The 19,938-nt window shown below is 40.0% G+C and overlaps 1 protein-coding gene across 13 annotated transcripts in view; it reads right to left on the bottom strand.

Annotated features, from left to right (window-relative positions):
- Positions 1-19,938, bottom strand: part of Nek11 (NIMA related kinase 11) — a 295,994-nt gene that overhangs the window by 60,126 nt on the left and 215,930 nt on the right. For 12 of the 13 annotated variants that reach the window (XM_074059137.1, XM_074059130.1, XM_074059127.1 and 9 more), the window contains one exon: positions 9,522-9,582. In XM_074059137.1, the coding sequence (XP_073915238.1) occupies positions 9,522-9,582 (61 nt within the window). Of the gene's footprint in view, positions 1-9,521; positions 9,583-10,258; positions 10,375-19,938 lie in introns of all 13 variants that reach the window. The other variant, XR_012443113.1, reaches the window with a different exon arrangement.

The following is a 19,938-nucleotide window of genomic DNA, read 5'->3' as shown; positions in this document are numbered from 1 at the left end:
CCTTATTTATTTTAGGGGGAAAAAAAGAATAAACTGCCTACCCAGCTTCTTGGGAGGTGGAAATGGGAGGATCACAGTTCAAGGCCAGCCTGGGCAAAGTTAGTGAGATCCTATCTCAAAAAACAAGCCTGGTGGGTTGGTTCACAACTGTAATCTCATCTACTCAGATGATGGAGGAGGAGGATTATGGTCCAAGGCCAGCCCTGGGCAAAAGCATGAGAACCAATCAGAAAAATAAACCAAAGCAAAAAAAGCTGGTGGCATGGCTTAAATGGTGGAGTACCTGCCAAGCAAGTACAAAATCCTAGTACCACCAAAAAAATTTAAGTACCTCGATAATTCATGTCATAACTACACATGTGGTGATTTAGGTACTAACAGCAAATAAAGCTGCTTGGCATTCCTAAGCAAAGGCTTCAGCTGCTACCCATCCTTGTTGCTGTCCCTCCTCATGCCTCCCTCTTACTGAAGGCCTCATCCTCTTTTCCTCAAGACCAAATCTGTCCTGGCAGGAATGACCTCAGATGCTATCTGATCTTTGAACTTCCCTTCATGATTTCTATCCCCTCAACTGAAACCACACTAACAGGATGGCACTAATGGGAGAAGAAGGGTAAAAGAGGAAGTAAAGGAGGTGAATATGACTGATTTACTCTCTATACAAGAATGAATATGGAACATTCAAACCTGGTGAAATCACCATAAGAAAGGGACTAAGGTAGAAAGGAGAAAAATGGAAGGGAAGAACCAATTCGGGTTACAATACATATATACATGGAAGTGTCACAAGAAAACTCCCTGTATAGTCATTATAAACAAACAAAAATGTCTTTAAAAAAAAAGACAGGAAGGAAAACAAGTCCTGTTTGGGGGTTGATACCAGTGGGAAGGGGGAGGGCATAAGGAAAGGGTGAAGGAGGGCAAATATGGTGGAAGTACTATGTATTCATGTACAAAAATGGAACAGTGGGACCTGTTGAAACTGTTCTAAGAAGGGGGAAAGGGATAAAGGAGAAAGATGGAGGGGGTGAATCTAAATAAGATATACTATGGGCACTTTTGTAAATGTCACAATTTATCCCCAGTACAACTATAATATGCTAATAAATAAATAACTAAGTAAAAATGATCTCCCCTTTTATGAACCTGTATTCTGTCCCTTATACCTTTGTAACCACAGTACCATGTACACATTCCCTCTGAAAAGTTTATTAACTTCAGTGAAACCATAATGTAGGAGTAATAATTAGTGACTTCCGTGTCTCTTTTGGCTGAATACACTGATGACTGCAACATCCCCTCAGATAACAAGAATATACAGAATGTTCTTGGCTAACAGTACACCAATAAGGATGACTCATTATATTATTGTAGGGATTTATTTATATCCCAAAGTCTTTTCCCTGCCATTCCCCAATGCCACCCATCTGTCAAATGAAGGTGCCTGGCAAGGTAGCAGACACGCAGCAGGTTCCCTGAAAACTGCCACTCATTCTGAATCTGCTGCATTCTTTCAAATTTTAAAGAAGTTGCAGAAACTTAAATTTCTGTAAGACATAAATAGACAGCAAACAGATATTTTCCACACATGTCAAGATGATCCAAGTGGTTTATGGTTCAAAATATCCTCTTTTCCTAGGGGCTCGACAGGTTAGTAACGGAAGATAAAATGCTGCTGAGATCACTCCAGTTATTTATGAGGAATTCTTTTCTGTCAAGGCAAAAAACACAGCAGTACAAGGCCAAGTGGCTGTCAGCCATCCCCGTTCCTGCTGACTTAGAGTTTGATGAGCTTAAGCAAAGGAAATGTCTAAGGGATTCAGAAGCCCTGTTCCCTTCGCTGGTCTACATTAATCACATTGTTTAGTACGTATTAGTAATTACCAAAGGCAATGGGAAAACTGAGGGGTAAAATAGTTCAAAGAGCCAAACTCTGCAGACATATCAACTAAAGGAATCTTAATGGACAAGGGAGGTTTTAGAGCACCTGTGAAATTCTGGATGTATTCAGGCCTTTTAGGAATACAGTTTTCCAGGGATGTGTATTATCCTGCTGCTGACTTCTCTCTAGAAGGAAGCTAATTTCCCACACATTTAAGAATGTTAAAACTTCAGATGCTGCCTTGGCTCACAGTGTGGTTACTAGAGAAATGGAGATAGCATTGGCCCTGAAAACCAGGGCCAAGGTCATCTTCTCCCTTTCTAACTGAGTAGTAATGGGCCTGAATGCTACTACAGTGACAATGAAATCTGTTGTCTGTGTGATGACAGCCTGTGGACAGTTCTCCATCACTTTAAACACCAGCCTTATTATTAGCTAAACATAAACTTTTCTGATGAATCTGAAACACCAGGGGTATCCTGACCCCCAGGATAAGGTTTAAACTCCTAACCCAGCACACAGACTCTCCATGACCTTGGCACTAGACAACCAGGCTTCCAGCCCCTCCTTACACCTTCCTTCCTGGTAGCAATAAACTTCTTGACAGTTCATGTGTATACTCAGTCATCTTACACCTCTGACTTTCACACTGCATGATCCTCTCTAGAGAACACTTCTTTCTCCTGGTCTGCGGCAACTCTACATCTGTCTTTCTGTTCATTCATCAAACAATTAATGCAAAAAAAACCTCCATGCCCTGCTGCGTGTTAGGCTCTTAGAGCCCTACAGTGAACATGACCTTTCCTGCCCTCAAGGCAGAGGAATTATAAGCCTTTGGCCCACTGTGAAGCCTTCCCTGAGCTGTGCCTACAGTCCTCTTCAGCTTCCCAACACACTACTTACCTTGTCCACAGCATCGGTGGTCTAAGCTTATCTACCTTCCTGACCAGACTGGGAACTCATTAAGAAAAGGAACTTGTTTTCTGTCTGTGAAAACAGACAAGCTTTATAAACATTTGTAGGGAAATAAGAGGGGGGAAAGAAATACAGCATATATATTTCAAGTATGAGAATTTTATGTTGAAAAATATCTGACCCTGGGAAAATGACCACTGCCAGCATTCTTGGCCATTCCTCTCTAACCCCCCATGCCCTTAATTCTGGCCTTTTCTGTAACTTTTTATCTCTTTCCTTTCCCAGTTTCACCTAGAATTGTTCAATGTTCAGTTCATGACTAGTCTTATTTCTTGTAACCATGGGAAATTTTGAGGGTAATTTGTCCTCCACACATGAAAAAAAGCACCCACTGGGTGCTCTCTGGTATCGTTTCAAGGTTTGTACTGTTTGTCCAGGACCCTACATCATGGCTGAGACCATCCAGAACACCATGCAATGCCATGAACCTGCCAGAGCTCCCTAACTGTCTGATGTGGAGGCCGAGAATTAGGCAGAACCACAATGCAAACTGTCAGGAATACAAATTCTTGGCTCCACACCAGACCTGTGCATTAAGTCCTGTAAATGATTCTGCTGCATGCTCAAATGTGGGAAACACTGATCCAATCTGACCTTCATGCTACAGAGCAGACTTGGAATGCAAAGGGCATCTTCTAATCCAGTATCTATCGAACCTATATGAATGTTAACTCATTCATCCAAGCCAGTCATCCAGATTAGGAAGGAAAAATATCACTATATCACTGCCCCTGTTTTGAGTAGAAATAAAACTAAATTAGGGGTCTGGGACTCATCCCAGGCCCCTGAACTCCACATTTTTAGGGTTGTAAAGTGAAAACTTGCTGTGCACAAATCTTGAAAAGGTTTGTGGAAGACACCTAACATCTTAAAATGCCCAGTGGACACTGGGACATTTCTGAAATGTGTAGGCTGATGCTGTGTATGAGTAAAGGCATCTAAAGTCACACAGGCTCCATTTTTAATGGACAAGGCTTAATATTCTAACATATTTAAGTTTCAATTGTCCCCTGGATCCTGTTAACATCCTGAAATACATTGATTAACAAGCTCTATTATTGTAGCTGGCCAGCCTCTCAAAATTGTAGTTAGAGCAAAGCAGATACCAACTACCTGACCAAGCTTAGACTCATCTCCCATAAGAAGAGATTGCCTTTGTGGTTTCTGTGTAATGACAGAGGAGTACTTGCAGTCCTGAAATCAATGTTTCTTATCTGTAATGAGGATCATCCTGTGAATTCCCTCCCCACACAAAAGCATGTGCTCCATGAAAAAATGCTCACCATCTCTAGCAATAAAGGAAATGCAAATTAAAACCACACTAAGATTCCACCTCACCCCTGTTAGAATAGCCATCATTAGCAACACCACCAACAACAGGTGTTGGTGAGGATGCGGGGAAAAAGGAATCCACTTACACTGTTGGTGGGAATGTAAACTAGGACAACCACTCTGGAAAAAAATGTGGAGGCTACTTAAAAAGCTAGACATTGATCTACCATTTGATCCAGCAATACCACTCTTGGGGATATGCCCAAAAGACTGTGACACAGGTTACTCCAGAGGCACCTGCACATCCATGTTTATTGCAGCACTATTCACAATAGCCAAGTTATGGAAACAGCCAAGATGCCCAACCACTGACGAATGGATTAAGAAAATGTGGTATCTATACACAATGGAATTTTATGCAGCCATGAAGAAGAACGAAATGTTATCATTCGCTGGTAAATGGATGGAATTGGAGAACATCATTCTGAGTGAGGTTAGCCTGGCCCAAAAGACCAAAAATCGTATGTTCTCCCTCATATGCGGACATTAGATCAAGGGCAAACACAACAAGGGGATTGGACTTTGAGCACATGATAAAAGTGAGAGCATACAAGGGAGGGGTGAGAATAGGTAAGACACCTAAAAAATTAGCTAGCATTTGTTGCCCTTAATGCAGAGAAACTAAAGCAGATACCTTAAAAGCAACTGAGGCCAATAGGAAAAGGGGACCAGGAACTACAGAAAAGGTTACATCAAGAAGAAATAACCTAGAAGGTAACACCCACACACAGGAAATTAATGTGAGTCAACTCCCTGTATAGCTATCTTTTTTTTTTTTTTCCTGCAGATTCTAATTTTATTTTATTTATTTTTTTTTTCATTTTTCTTTTATTATTCATATGTGCATACAAGGCTTGGTTCATTTCTCCCCCCTGCCCCCACCCCCTCCCTTACCACCCACTCCACCCCCTCCCTCTCCCCCCCACCCCCTCAATACCCAGCAGAAACTATTTTGCCCTTATCTCTAATTTTGTTGTAGAGAGAGTATAAGCAATAATAGGAAGGAACGAGTGTTTTTGCTGGTTGAGATAAGGATAGCTATACAGGGAGTTGACTCACATTGATTTCCTGTGCGTGGGTGTTACCTTCTAGGTTAATTCTTTTTGATCTAACCTTTTCTCTAGTTCCTAGTCCCCTTCTTACCTATCCTCACCCCTCCCTTGTGTGCTAAAGCTTTTATCATGTGCTCAAAGAACATCATTCTGAGTGAGGTTAGCCTGGCCCAAAAGACCAAAAATCGTATGTTCTCCCTCATATGTGGACATTAGATCAAGGGCAAACACAACAAGTGGATTGGACTTTGATAGGTAAGACACCTAAAAATTTAGCTAGCATTTGTTGCCCTTAACGCAGAGAAACTAAAGCAGATACCTTAAAAGCAACTGAGGCCAATAGGAAAAGGGGACCAGGAACTAGAGAAAAGGTGAGATCAAAAAGAATTAACCTAGAAGGTAACACACATGCACAGGAAATTAATGTGAGTCAACTCCCTGTATAGCTATCCTTATCTCAACCAGCAAAAATCCTTGTTCCTTCCTATTATGGCTTATACTCTCTCTACAACAAAATTAGAAATAAGGGCAAAATAGTTTCTGCTGGGTATTGAGAGGGTAGGGGGGAGAGGGAGGGGGCAGAGCTTCTTGTCTCTGCCTCCTAAGTAGCTAGGATTATAGGTATGTGCCACTACTCCCAGGCCAAAAATTCACTTATAATCTAAGAATTCATGTATGTGCCACTTTTTAAAATCAAGGCTAGCCTGAAAAAAAAGGAAAGCAGCTTCCTACCTAACCTTCAAGTTCCACTCACCAAAGTCAGCTGTATTCAACTCTTTAATTTTTTTTGGTATTTACCTTTATTTTTCCATATTACATGTTTACACAGTTATTTTTAAATTTTTCTATTTTACACAATTCATGAACTTCTGAATTTGCATAGAGAATTTGAATTTTTGCTCTTTTTTTCCTGTCTCTGTTAATCTCAATCTCTCTCCCCTCAACCCCTTTCTCTTCCTCCATACATCTTTCCAATGTAGTTATATCACAATAATTAAATAATTAAATGTTTAAATTATTATGACTATGTAAATATTATACACACAAAGCCCTTAATGTATGCAGATTCTATTTCCTCTCTCTTTGTTTTCCCAGCAGTTAATAATTGCCTTAGTGTTTTCCATTGCTTAGTTTTCTAATTACCTCTCTCTAATTAATCCCTAAACTCTTCAAATGAGCTGAAAGCTAGCCATGTATTAGTTCCATTCCTCCTCAGAATATGTCCATTCAGGCTGGGAGACCTCTGGCCCAGTCCAGTGCGAATGGATTGTTCTCTAGAGCTGTTGCTCAGCTATCATCAAGGGACCTTCCTTTACTATTACCCTGGGAATCCTCTTCTCCTCTCTCCTATGTTGGGTCCCCCATCACCTGAAGTCTATGTCTTCCTTCTTCTTGATTTACTCCTCTATCTTTTGATGGAGTTTAACCTCTAGGAAAAGTCATGGGAGGTAGATATTTTTGACACTTCATTTTGAGATGAGAAAATGTCTTTATTCCTCTCACACTTGATTGGTGATGGTTTATATAGATTAAAAAGTCTCTCACACTTGATTGGTGGTTTGGATAGATAAAAATTCTAGCTTCAAACTTTATCTTCTAGCTTTTAATATTGCTGAAAAATAAGACCTATCTTATTTTCTCTGGATATTTTTCTTATTTCTTTGATTGGTTTCTTCTTTTTCTGTTCTTCCTCAGAATTTCTACTAATTAGATGCTGAACTATCTAGATGGATCATTTTGTCATCTTATTATTTATTTTATTCTGGAAATTCTCTTCAGCTTTATCTTCCCAAACCTTCTACTGAATTTTTTATTTCTGCTATTAAAATTATAATTTCAAGAGCTCTTTCTTATTTTCCAAATATTCTTTTTATTTGTTAGTTGGAGGTAATATCTTCTCTGATATCCTTTAAGATTCTAATCCTATCTTTTACATTTTATTCTTCCTTACATTGTTTGTTTCCTGTATCCTTTAAATGTTTTTGTTTTGATTTCTCTCCTTTTATGTTAGGCTTGCTCGTGTGTCAGCTGCCATTTGATGGTATGTTCTTATCTAAGTGTCAAACATTAAAAGACAACTTAAGCTCTTTCGGTGGAATGGAAGTGTCAACTGGTCGGGCTCATCCCTGCCACTTTGTTGGGAGAACATCCATATCCACGGGATTCTTAGGCTGTTAACTAATGGCAGGGAGGATACTCTCACAGAGACATGTTCTGACAGGATCCATGCTGTTCTGCCAGTACTTCAGAAGCGAAGTAAAGGTGGTAACTGGAGATTTCATCATTTAAATGCAGACTTCCACTTCACCCTTCTGTTTTTATCATATCCTGCCTTTCTTGTCCCTAAATCCAGAGCATCCTTCATTTAATATTCCCCCAATCAAATCCAGTGTTTTCTGCCTTATCTGTAGGAAGGAATCCCCTGGTGGTACCAGTGGAGGGAAAGGCACCTGGGGTCTATCACCCCTATTCATACTCTCAACCAATCCTCCTATTATATCCACATCCTTCAGATATAGCTGTGGCTTTCAAATCCTGAGTCTTTCTGAGGTTCTGTAGGTTCGCTTAGCTTGCTTTTCCTAGTCTGCCTCTTACCCTCCCCTTTTTTCCCATACATGTCTTAGACACTTAACTTTCAGATTTCTTTGTTTTCTCAATCAGTTACCACTCACCCATCTGCTTACTATCTTCTCAAATTTTCTTGCAGATTTCTTCCATTCCCTTTCTTCCTGTAGGTTTATTTCTTTACTGTCATATTAGTGAGACTCGGTCATAGATAAATATGTATTGTTACTCCATGTTTCTAATGGTCATTTCTATAAAATCATACAGATATCATCAATCCAATTCAGTGTTATTTAATTTTTGTAGTGGAATATATCTTTTACAGAACATAATTTTATGTAGAAATCCTATTTATAAATTAGGTAGGAAACTGTTTTGGTTGCAGCTGGTAAATGAAGGTCTATATCTAATTGCTCCTTAAATATTTTAAAATATTTGTTAAGGACCTTTTCTGAACCAGGTACAGTTTTAGACTGTGAAAAGCAGGCAGGAGGACTAAAGATACAGTTTCTGAGGCTGGGCCTGGTGGTACATACCTGTAATCTCAGCACTCAGGAGGCTGAGGCAGGAGGTTCATGAGTTAAGGCCAGCCTCAGATATAAAGTGAGTTCAAGGCCAGTCTAGGCTACATAGCTAGTGAGACTCTGTCTCAAAAAAAAAAAAAAGAAAAGGAGATAGAGCTCTGACCCAGTACTGCTCAGTCCACATCCCCTTGCCCGATCCTGGAAGTCCCAGAGGTGTACTTTGAAAATTACTGATCTAATCTGAGATCCAGACAGGGAAAGTACCTGGTCAGAGAAAAGCCTCCTTAGTCTTCTAGACCATTTTTAGGAGTTAAATGTACTTAATCAACGTTACTGACATGCAGTTAACCAAGTCACAGGAGAGAAAAATCAAAGAGCTGTGTTATGACTATAACTTTCCACATGGAGATGTGGTATAAGCTAGAAAAAATCTATAAATTGTGCAAAGTTCCAAATAAAATGGTAGTGACTGTTCTCCTACATGACAACATCATTGTTCATCCTTATTCCTTTGAAGGGATTGCTTTTGGTTATACATTTATGATTCCTAAATTAAAAACTCAGTCAAATTTGAAAGAAAAAGATCTCAATCCTTTTCATTAGGACCTTTAAGACTACTCCATGTGAAAATTTATTGTCTAGTGCTAGAAGTTATCATGGTTGGACCTTTTATATTAAAAAAAATAGAAGAAGCTAAGAAATAGGGTTTTCTCCTTGAAGCACAGCAATCCTATTTATCGAGACTGATGATGCTAAAGAAATTTCAACTTTGTTTTTTTAGACCAAATCCCTCGCAATAACTGACTGACCTTCAGAGTGATGGCGCTTTCAGCCTGACCGAATGCAATCTGCTTCCACAGAACAACTCAGGTGGAGGGTCTTTTTTAGGGACTATAAATCTGTTACCATGTGCTTCTGCGCCACCATGTGATCACAAAGGACCACCAAATTTCAATTATCTCACCTTTGGAGATGACGTTCACGTGCAAAAATAGTACCAAGCAATTATGCCTCAGTTTGCTGGCTCTTGAGCTTGGCATTCAGCCTCTATTGGGCTCACTTTACTCTTTCATAAAACAGGAAGGTTAAGCAAAATATCTGAAAGATCCCCTCTATCTTTCTACTTCTTAGATATTCCAATAGAACCATTAAGTGTTACTGTAAGCTTGGAATCTGAAGAAACTGACTCACCTAGAGAGGTACAATCCATGACGTTTTCCAAACACCTGACCAATGCTTCAAGATCGCTGTCCTGTCAAAACAGAAAAGATTTACTTTTCCTGTGTGGTAGACATGGAAACATGGTTATGCTATATTTAGACAAAAAAAATCACATAAAAATATGGCTGCAAAATTACTTTATATATGATCTCATTTAAAAAAAGAGAAACAACTATATATACCTACATCTCTCTATATACATACATAACACATATGATATAGTATTTTATTTATATGTGTGTATAGCTGTATACACACATATAGTAATATATAGATTTTTTGCTGTATCTTATGTGTAGAACGTATATTAAAACTGTTAACAGTGGGCTTGGGTTTTTTTTATTTTTTATTAAAAAAATAAAAGAGATCACACTCAGGGCCTTGTGTATAGTAGGCAAGTACTGTACCACTAAGATACAGCCCCAGCCCTTAACAATGGTTTTAACCAAAAGGTGAGATTATGAGTGATGTATAATCATTCTTTGTGTGCTGTTTTTTCTAAGTTTCCCATAATAAGAATATTTTTTAATCTGCAAAAATTGTAAATGCTGTTAGAGTAAAAACTAAGTTTCATTCAGTCAATAATTTACTCAGTACAACAGGAATCAAGTGAAAATTTTTTTCTGGAGAGCATCTCTGCTACTTCATCTTTGGAAATTTATGACCTTGAAGGAGTCCTAAATGTAAGAATTATACTCCTTATTTACCTTAACCCTCAAGAAGAGTTAGCTGTCCTTACGACGGTTAAGGGAATCCCAGAACTCGATTTAATAACAGATATTGTCTTCATTGCAAAATATGCATCTGTCCTCCACCCAGCAGCCTGGAAATAATCCAAAACAGCATCCTAATGATCTGGGGAAATGGAACCTCTTAATTATCTTCAGGTTTGTGATTATACTGAGGGAAATTAATCATTTATGGATCACCTGCTCCATTTCAAATCAAGGAGCACATTTTAGATTGCAACAGTTGTCGTAGATATTAGGAAAAGTACAGCCATGTAACAGGCTATTCTAACACATTACCTAGGCAGGTTGGATTTCATTTTATAAAATATGGTGATGGAGGGCCTTTTGGGGAGTTTAAGCTGTTTATGGGTCCTGTAAACGGACATGATTTGTAGACATTTGAAATTCCATGCCTGGAGTTCAAAGGACAGGTTCCTTTCTTTTCCCTCTCCTTCCCTTGTCCTCCTCTTTTCTCCCCTTCCCTTCTCTTTAGATAGCTACTTGTATGCATGTGGAAAAATCAAGTATCATTTCATACTACAAATGTATAGAGAAAAAAATGATGAGGAAGGCATGCATGGTCAATACTGGTCAATTAGGTTAAACCACCAAATAAAAATGCCTGGTGCTTAGCCTAGGAATAGGGAGGCTGGTACTAAGCACAAAAACCAAAGAAAGCAAAACAGACCCTTCCCTCTGTACACCTGTGTTTGCCAAAGTTACAGGGAGACCCTTGGGTCAGAAAGGAACTTATCAGAGGCATCCTCTGCTAAAGGAAGCACACATCTTTATTTGCCAGTGATGACACTAACCAAAGAAGTCCAGGTTCTAAGCCCAGCTTCTGCACTGTGAGTATTGGCCTAGGCCAGGACTTGATATTCCAGGTCTTAGTTCTTGCATCTGTGGACACTAAGGTTTGCCTTAGTCCACCTGTGCTACCATAACAACATACCAGAGACTGGATAGCTTATAAACAACAGAAATATATTTCTCAGAGTTCTGAAGACCAGGAAGTCCAACATCAAAGCACCAGGAGATTTTCTTGCTGGTGAGGACCCAGTTCCTGGTTCAGATTACACCTTCTTACTGTGTCCTCTCATGGGGGAAGGGAAATTTGATTTGGTCTATTTTATAAGGCAATAATCTATACATGAAGATAGAGCCATCATGACCTAATCCTCTCCCACAGGCTCTGCCTCTTCATACCACCACATTCTACTTCAACACATGAGTTTGAGGGAGACACAAACATACCGACCACAGTGGTGGTTGAATCATTTGATAGTTTAGGAGCCTTTCAGCTCTAAAGCATTGTTCTTGTTGCTGAAGAGCTACATGCACAGTGAGAGTGATAGGTTATTTTCAAATATGGCTACAACAATCCCTCCATCTCTGAGTTCCTATGCTACTCCTCACATCAAGAACTAAGTGGTCTTCCCTGCCTTCTGAATCTGAACTGCTCTGTAACTTGCTTTGGTCTATAGAATGTGACAGAAATGGCAAGGTATAGTGGTCCCACCCGAAATCATTGTATTTGGGAGGCTGAGGCAGGAGGATCAAGAGTTTAAGTCCAGCCTGAGCTACATAATGAGATCTTCTCAACAAAAAGAAACAAAATCAAAAAGAAATGTGACAGAAGAAGTTCTATATGACTTGCATAACTAGGCCTCGAGAAGCCATGCAGCTTCCGTCTTCATTACATTGGAAGCAACAGCCATGTACAGAAGTCCAGGTGAATCCTACTGGTGAGCTCACACAGGGAGAGGCCCAGAGTAGAAGTCATGGGAGGAAAACAGACCCCCCCCAGCAAACATCCAGCACCAACTGCAAGACATGCAAGTGAGGCCATCTTGGATGCCGAAGCTAAACTCCCAGGGGAAAGCAAACATGTGAGTGGCTTTAACTCATACCACATGGAGCAGAGAACGGTTTGGTGAGCCCAGGAAACCCACACAATCTTGAGGAACACTAAATCACTGCTTCAACCCATAAAGATTTTGGGTTGCTTTTTTACACAGTAAAGTATATTTGAGACACTAAATAAACTGAGTTTACTGACTAAGTATTTCCATTTTTCTGTCCCTGGAATGTAGCACAACCCCTGGCACACGAATGCTAAATGCACGTCTCTTCCAACTTCTGTGATGTGCAAGGAAGTGAAACAGAAGAACGGCATCCACTCCCTGGTCAGCACTATACTTCCAGCTAGACAGCAGGGGTCTTCTCTTCTTCCCAAAGTACATGGTTTCTGGGCATCCGGAGGAAAGGGTATACTCCTTAATTCTGTGGTCTTAGTCATGTAAGTTCATCTCTCTAAGTCTGAGTTGTCTTAATTGTAAATGGAGGAAAAAACATGGTGTCTATCACACACAGGCTCTTAGGAAAAGCAAGTGAAATAATAACAATAAATAATCTCATAGGATCATGTATGGCACACTGGGAGAAGAGAGTTGGGTAGCATGAGATGAAACGGGAAAGGTACAGAGATGTAGAATATTAAAGACTCCTAGTCCCTGTGTCTGCTTCAGAACATGGAGCTTCTCAATTAAGTGTTTGAGTTGAAGCAATGCAACAGAAACAGCAAGATTGAGGGACAAAGACTGCAGTAAGCACGTGGATGATTGGGTTGTATCATTTACTTCCTCCTAATACAAAGGTTAGGAAATACTGTCAGAGGGCAGAAATGATCCCAATACTACTGAATAATTGATGAATAATTGATGGAATGAATCAATGAATACTATTATTAGGATCTCAATATGTGTCATGGTTATATTAATTTACATGTATTAGTATTAATTCATTTAAACTCTACAAGGTGGTGCTGTTTTTCTCCCCACTTAATAGTTGAGAAAATTGAGGCACACACAAACAGGTTCCATAACATGACCAATTGCTCAACTAGTAAGAGGGGAAACGGCCAATGGGTCTCTAGAACCTGACCTCTTCTTAGCCACTACATTTCACATATATAGAGTATGAGTAGTTCTCTGAACCCAGACGAGCTCACAGTGTGGTGGGGAGAATAGAGCATAAAGGCATGAAGTCCTGAGAACAATTTCTTGTAAGTACACATGAAACAGTACAGCCTGAGGATAAGGCACAGCTGAGGAGGGGCTGGGAAGAGAAGGTTGGATCCTTCTCAGGGGGTTCCAGCCCCAGGTTCTGAAGAACGGCTTCAGCAGAACATCGGTTCTTTGGTTAAACATGGCTTTGACAGGAGGCACGTACATTTGCCTAGCAGTGCAAGCAGCATGTGAACACATGCCTCTCTGCTACCTTTCCCTTCCTGGCTCCGCAGACAGTGGATCCAAAGATCAAGGACAATGGCTGAGCTGAATTTATATTCCCAACAAGGACAGTCCTTTTCTACCTCTGAACTGCAAAGAGGGGTATAAAGACCAAAACAGCTCATAACTTTTTGAAATTTTGAAAGAATTTCAGACTGACAAAGAGGTACAAAGGCAGTACATAAATCCCCATACACCTTTCACAGAGACGTTTCCTAATTATCCTCCCATCACATAACCAAGAAGGTTTCTCAACAGTAACTCTACTGACTTTTGGGAAGATATAATTCTGTCTAAAAAACTGATGCATTACCAGCATTTGTGGCTTCAAGCCACTAAATGCCAGTAGGACTTTCCTATCACACCTGCTCAGCCCTGAGCTGAGAAAACGAAAAGTGTCAGGAGACAGTGCCAAACCTCCCATGAGTGGCAAAATCTCCCTTTGGTTGAAATTTATCTACCTGCCTATCTGCCTGCCTATCTATCTAACCATCTATCATTTACCTATCTGTTTATATCTTGACATACATATTTTTTGTATTGATCAAATCTGGAATAATCTGAGGATCAATATAAATGATATTAACAGACTATAAAGTCTGGGAAAAATCAGATACCAAATGTATCTTTTAACATTTAAATAAAACTTTCTCTGTTTTTAGAAAAAGGGTCAATTGATAAAGATCAGGATCTGCATTTTTTTACACTAAATAACAATTAAGGAAGGGCAAACAACCCATTCCCAGTGTTACGGAAAATATCATTAATTTGAGAATAAATGACCCTGACAGAAGTACACTCACCCCCATAGGAAAGAGAAATGGAAGAGAACACCAAGCCTTTCCAAGGATATTTCCTGATATTCTGCCCCACATGTACACGTCAGCAGGAAGGGATTCAGGGAAAACATCCATCAAGACACAATCCTGCTGGTAAAATGTGGGGATTATGTCGCTTATTGGAAGTCTGCACCTCTTTATTGTTTCACAATTTAAATGGAACTTTGCTGGATCACAGTAGCCTGAGAGCTGCCAAACATTGACAGACATCAAGTTACAAGGTCACCAGCCTTTAGCCATCTCAGTTGGGGCTGGGAAGACAGTTTCAGATGCTCTGAAAAGAGCAAAATGGCTCCCTTGTTTATGAGTTCTGGTGTTCCTCAAGCTTCCTTCTCCCATAATCACCAACCTCCCTGTGAAAGAAAAGTGCCTCAGGGGCACGAGGACCATCTTATAAGATTCAATTCTGAAAAGCTGCCAGAAGATTCAAATTTAGTCAAATGCTCACAGTTTTGTTTCAGAAACAGATGTGATCACTTGGCTAATGAACTAGAAATTGCTTCTGAGATGAAAAGATACTGTTTTCAATAGGTCCAGCCAGACTCAGAATGTGCATGGTAATTCGTATTGCCCGTCTGGCAGCCCCAGGAAAATCACACCTGGAGCAATCTCTTTCCTTAAACAGTATTTATAGAGAGATTTAAAATAATATCCTTTAGTAATTCATTTATTTTTTAAACTGGAAAATGTAGGAAATCACCAAAGAAAACAAATATCACCCCAAATTCCCCTGTTATTAACACACAAATGGTGTTTTCTACACAGACTTATCCTTTAGAAACTAGAGATTTTATTAGATATACATGTGTGTATATGTATGTCTTTTAGATATTTGAGATATACTGTTTCCTTATGGTATATGCTTGTATCCATAAAAACAAACATATACTTTTTGTTTGAATTTTTATCCTATGCTATTAAAAATTCTTCAGTAATTTTTTTTTTTTTTGGTGTTATGAACTCAGGGCTTCATACTTGCTAGGCAGGCGCTTTTCACTTGAGTTAAGCCTGCAGCCTTTTTTGATTTGGTTATTTTGGAGACAGGGTCTTGCTTTCTACTCAAGTTGGTCTAGACTGCAGTCCTATTTTGACCCCATCTCAACATTTGCGGAGATGACAGGTGCATACTACCATGCCCAGATTCTTTCAATTGACATGGGGTCTCATGCAGGTTTTTTTCCACCTCTGGGTTGCCCTATAACCATGATTCTCCCAATCTTAGCCTCCAAGTAGCTTTGGGTGACAGGTGTGCATCACCACACCAGCTCAGAAATATAATTTTAAGGACTGGTCATAGTGCCATATGCCTGTGATCTCAGCTACTTGGGAGGTAGAGATAGAAGGGTTGCAGCCAAAGACCAACCTGGGCAAAAGCACAAGACCCTACCAAACTAAAAGCAAAAGGGCTGGAGGGATGGGTCAGGTATTTAGAACACTTCCCTAGCAAGTTCCCTGAGTTCAAAGCCCAGTACATTAAAAAAGAATTATAATTATAATAACGGTATAATATTACACTATAAAAGTGTATCATATATATTTATCCATATCCCATCACTGGGCATCTAAGTTGCTTCCATTTCCTTGTGCTGTGAATAATATTAGAATATTGGAATGTCTATCTTTACAAGTCTTACTTCATGTTTATTGTTATTTTGTTAGGGTAACCACTCAAATGGAATTATTGTGTCAATAAACATTTAGAACTCCCCCTTTCTGTGTTCTTGCCCTTTACTCCACACTCCACACACCTCAAGGGCTCAAGTGCTGTATTTTCTCTATTAAGAGTCACAATGCCTTCATGCACCTTTTCATCCTCTTTTCCACTGCTTTCTTTCAGGAAAAGTTATAACACATCCATTAGAGCCAATGTGAATGACAAGTCTCATGCATTCTCTCTCTTGGCATATTTGCATTTCATAAAAGATATAACCTCATATCAGGGGAATTCATTTCCAATGGCAAGAGTTCAGGCAGCAGCAAGCAGCCTGTCAGAGGAGGAAGTCAGGTGGGGTCTTCATAGGGTTGTAAAATCACACTGCATGGATCTTCACGTAGTTAGCAGCCACTTCTGCTCTACTGAAAAAGTCTAAATTAGTTCTTCCTTTTAGAGCTAGTCTCCATGACAGATATAATTCACTAGAAAGATGAGTCACTTTTTCACTCAGTTGTAAAAACATTCATTAAATATCAGCTATGTGCCGATCGTGTACAAAGATGAGGGTGACAGATGCATCCTGAGTCCACCATTTTGGGAAAAGTGATCTTGTTTATACATAGGAGGAGAAAATGGTGTGCATCCAGGGATGGATTTCCCCACCAACTTCCTCTGCAAAACATGTTCTCTGCCATCAGGTGGCTGGTGGCATGGCAGAGGACAAATTGAGAAACCAGTTCGAAAGGTTTTTTTTTTAGTGAAAAACAAAAGAGCCATGTATTAAAAGCAAACAAATAAATCCCCACTAGCTGTTCTTGTTCAAGCAGTCATCATATCTTGCCTGGACCATGCAACAGCCTCCTTACTTCCTCTTTTTTCTACTGTTACTTGACTTGAATGCAGTTTTCTCACAGTACCCACTGCATTGTTGCTGTGCATAGAATAAAATCCTATCATGGATAGCCACACACTCCATGGTCCAGCTCCTGCTGATCTTCCAACCTCATCTCACTCTACCTTCTCATGCACTGTGCTCCCCCTACGTTGATCCTTCCTCAGCTCTTCCAATATGAGCTTTCCCATGCGAGGACTCATCATTGGCTGAATGCTCTTGCCTCACACATTCATGTGACTATCTTTCTCAGCCTTCAGATCTCAACTTTAGGTCACCTGCTTAGAGGTTCTCTGTTCCCTCATCTAAATTAGATTTCTGCCACCACTGTGGTGATTCACTATCATGGTGCCCTGTTTATTCCTTTATATGCACTTCTCCAAAGATGAAATTAATGTGCTTGTTTATTATAATGAGCTCCATAAGAACAGAAGCCATACCTGTTGAGTCTTTATTAGCTCCGAGCTAGCACACCGGAGGCAACTGATAAATCTGTTTTAAATAAGCCAATGAATGAAAGGAACACACCCAGCCAATGAATGAAAGGAACACACCCAGCCAATGAATGAAAGGAACACACCCAGCCAATGAATGGAAGGAACACATCAAGGCAACAATCAAATAACCTGTTACCTTACCATTCATGTTTTATCTAAACACTTAGATTCTTAAGCCTGTGAACACTTGGCACATTTTCCCCCATTGATTTCTTTCAAAAAGATTTATTTTCCCAGCACCTGGGAGGCTAAGGCAGGGGAATCACGAGCTTGAGGCCAGCCTGTGCTACGAAGTAAGACCCTGTCTCAAACAACAATAAAGAAGCTTTTATTTACACAGCATCCTTCCAATGCAGCTGCCTGTGTATCCTCTGCTTCTCTGAGCCATTTCTTCTCAGCCTTCCTTCTTGGCTTACAGATATTCTATCACAAGGTTATTTTCTGCATGCTTCTGAGATAACTCCAGAAACACATGACATAACACATCCAACCAAAATCGAGATTTCTTGGGGAGAGGTTTTTTTTTTTGTCTTTTCTTTTTTGGTGCTGGGATCGAACTCAGGGCCTCACGCATGCTAGGCTAGCGCTGTACCACCGAGCTACATCCCAGCCCTGGAGATTTCTTTGATGGAATAACTGTCATAACCCTTCTGGAAAACTTTCAGTTTCTGCCTTCAGAGAAACCTTTCAAAAGATGGCCTTAACCCAGTTAAAGGCCAGTCCAGGCAAAAAGTTAGTGAGACACTTCTTTCAAGAAGTAAGCTGGGCATGGTAGTACACATCTATAACCCCAGCTTCATGGGAGGTGGAGGTAGGAGGATTACAGTCCAGGCTGGTCTGGGCAAAGAGCATGAGATCCTATCTCAAAAATAACGAAAAGGCAAAAAGATCTGGGGACATGGCTCAAGTGGTAGAATGCTTATCCACCAAGCACAAGGTCCTGAGTTCTAACCCCAGTACCACCAGGAAAAAGTGAAAAAACAAGATAGACCTCTGGTGGGTTGAATCCTAGGCTTAAGCTCTCCGTGCCTATGACCACAGAGCGTAGTCAGCAGTCAGTCACTGTGGGGTATACAATTGTAGGGGTCAACCTTTCCGTGGAATATGAGTGGGAGGTTTAGTTTCTTGTCCCAAATTTAGCTTTGCACTCATTATTAGTCTCAGACTTTTCTTGCTTGGAGGTGGGTCCTTTCTGGAGCTGGCTCAATGTTCATTTCAATTCCATATTCTAGTAGATCCTGTTCTAGCAGATTCTTTATTTCTATTAAAAAATCTGTGGCCCTGGAGAAACTGGACCTTTTTACAAACAGATAACCCTGGAGTCAGGTCATAATGATTCCTCATCAACTCAACCTCCAAAACCCACCCCACTACTCAACAACACGGACTGGTGTTTACCAAAGTATCATGAAAAAATACACATCTAGAGAGCCTGCTTTGAGGGATATATGGAAAAGCCTTGGAAATGCTGCATTCTCTAGAGACCATGGGGATGCAGAAAGCTCCTGGAGATACTGACAGCTCTGACAATCTTTCTGGAAAAGAAAGACACAAAACTTTATTCAACAGTGTCCCAAACCTAGCTGGCCATGGAACCCAGCCCATTCTGTGGAAGTTCCAGGAACACTGTTTGGAAATTGCTCATATGAACAATTAGAACACAAATAGAGCTTCCTGTTTTAGCTCAGACTTTCTAAGACACCCAGTTCATCATTTATTGAATTCATTAGTCCTGAGACGTCTTTAAGCTCCTGGTATATTATTCAGGGTTCTCAGGGAAATAAGAGTGAATGAGTGAGGGGAAAGGTGGAGAGAGAGTGGGGGAGGGGGTAGAAAGGGAGGGAGAGAGAGAGATCAGGAAGGCAGGAACAAAACAAGGTTGTAATCTAAAGACAGGAAGAACTGTCTCTTACTCAGGAGAAGTCAGCCTTTCTGTTCTATTCATGCTTTCAACTGATTGAATGAGGCTTGCCCACTTTAAGAAGGGCAATCTGTTTTATTCATTCTATGCAATTAAATGCTAATTTCATCCAAAATACCCCTACAGAAACACCCAGAAAAATACTGAACCGAATATATGTGCACCTTGTGGGTTAGTCAAGTTGACACAAAATTCACGATCACGTGGTTCCGATTCCTTTTCTCAGTTGACTGCAATGTAAGTGTATTCCACAATTCTAAGTTAAGTTGCATCCATGAAAAAATTATGATGAATTCTCAGGGAATTCTTCTGAGAATTAACACTTAGACATTTTACCTTCCCTATATGGCTGCAAGAACGTGAGGCGATTTCTTTGCTGAGCTTTACATTTGAATTAGTGTATGTCTGCTCATATACATGTGGGGAGTTTCTAACTATATACTGTTCATTGAGACCTCAGTTATAATAAATATATTATATACATTATTCATAATAAACTTAAAACAACAGCAAAATCCTTTACTCCTGTGCTCACTCAAGAAATATTTGAGGGATCTGGGTGT

This window comes from Castor canadensis, chromosome 17, assembly GCF_047511655.1.
Source record: "Castor canadensis chromosome 17, mCasCan1.hap1v2, whole genome shotgun sequence".
Taxonomy (NCBI): Eukaryota; Metazoa; Chordata; class Mammalia; order Rodentia; family Castoridae; genus Castor; species Castor canadensis.
This window is presented reverse-complemented; position numbering and strand designations above follow the sequence as displayed.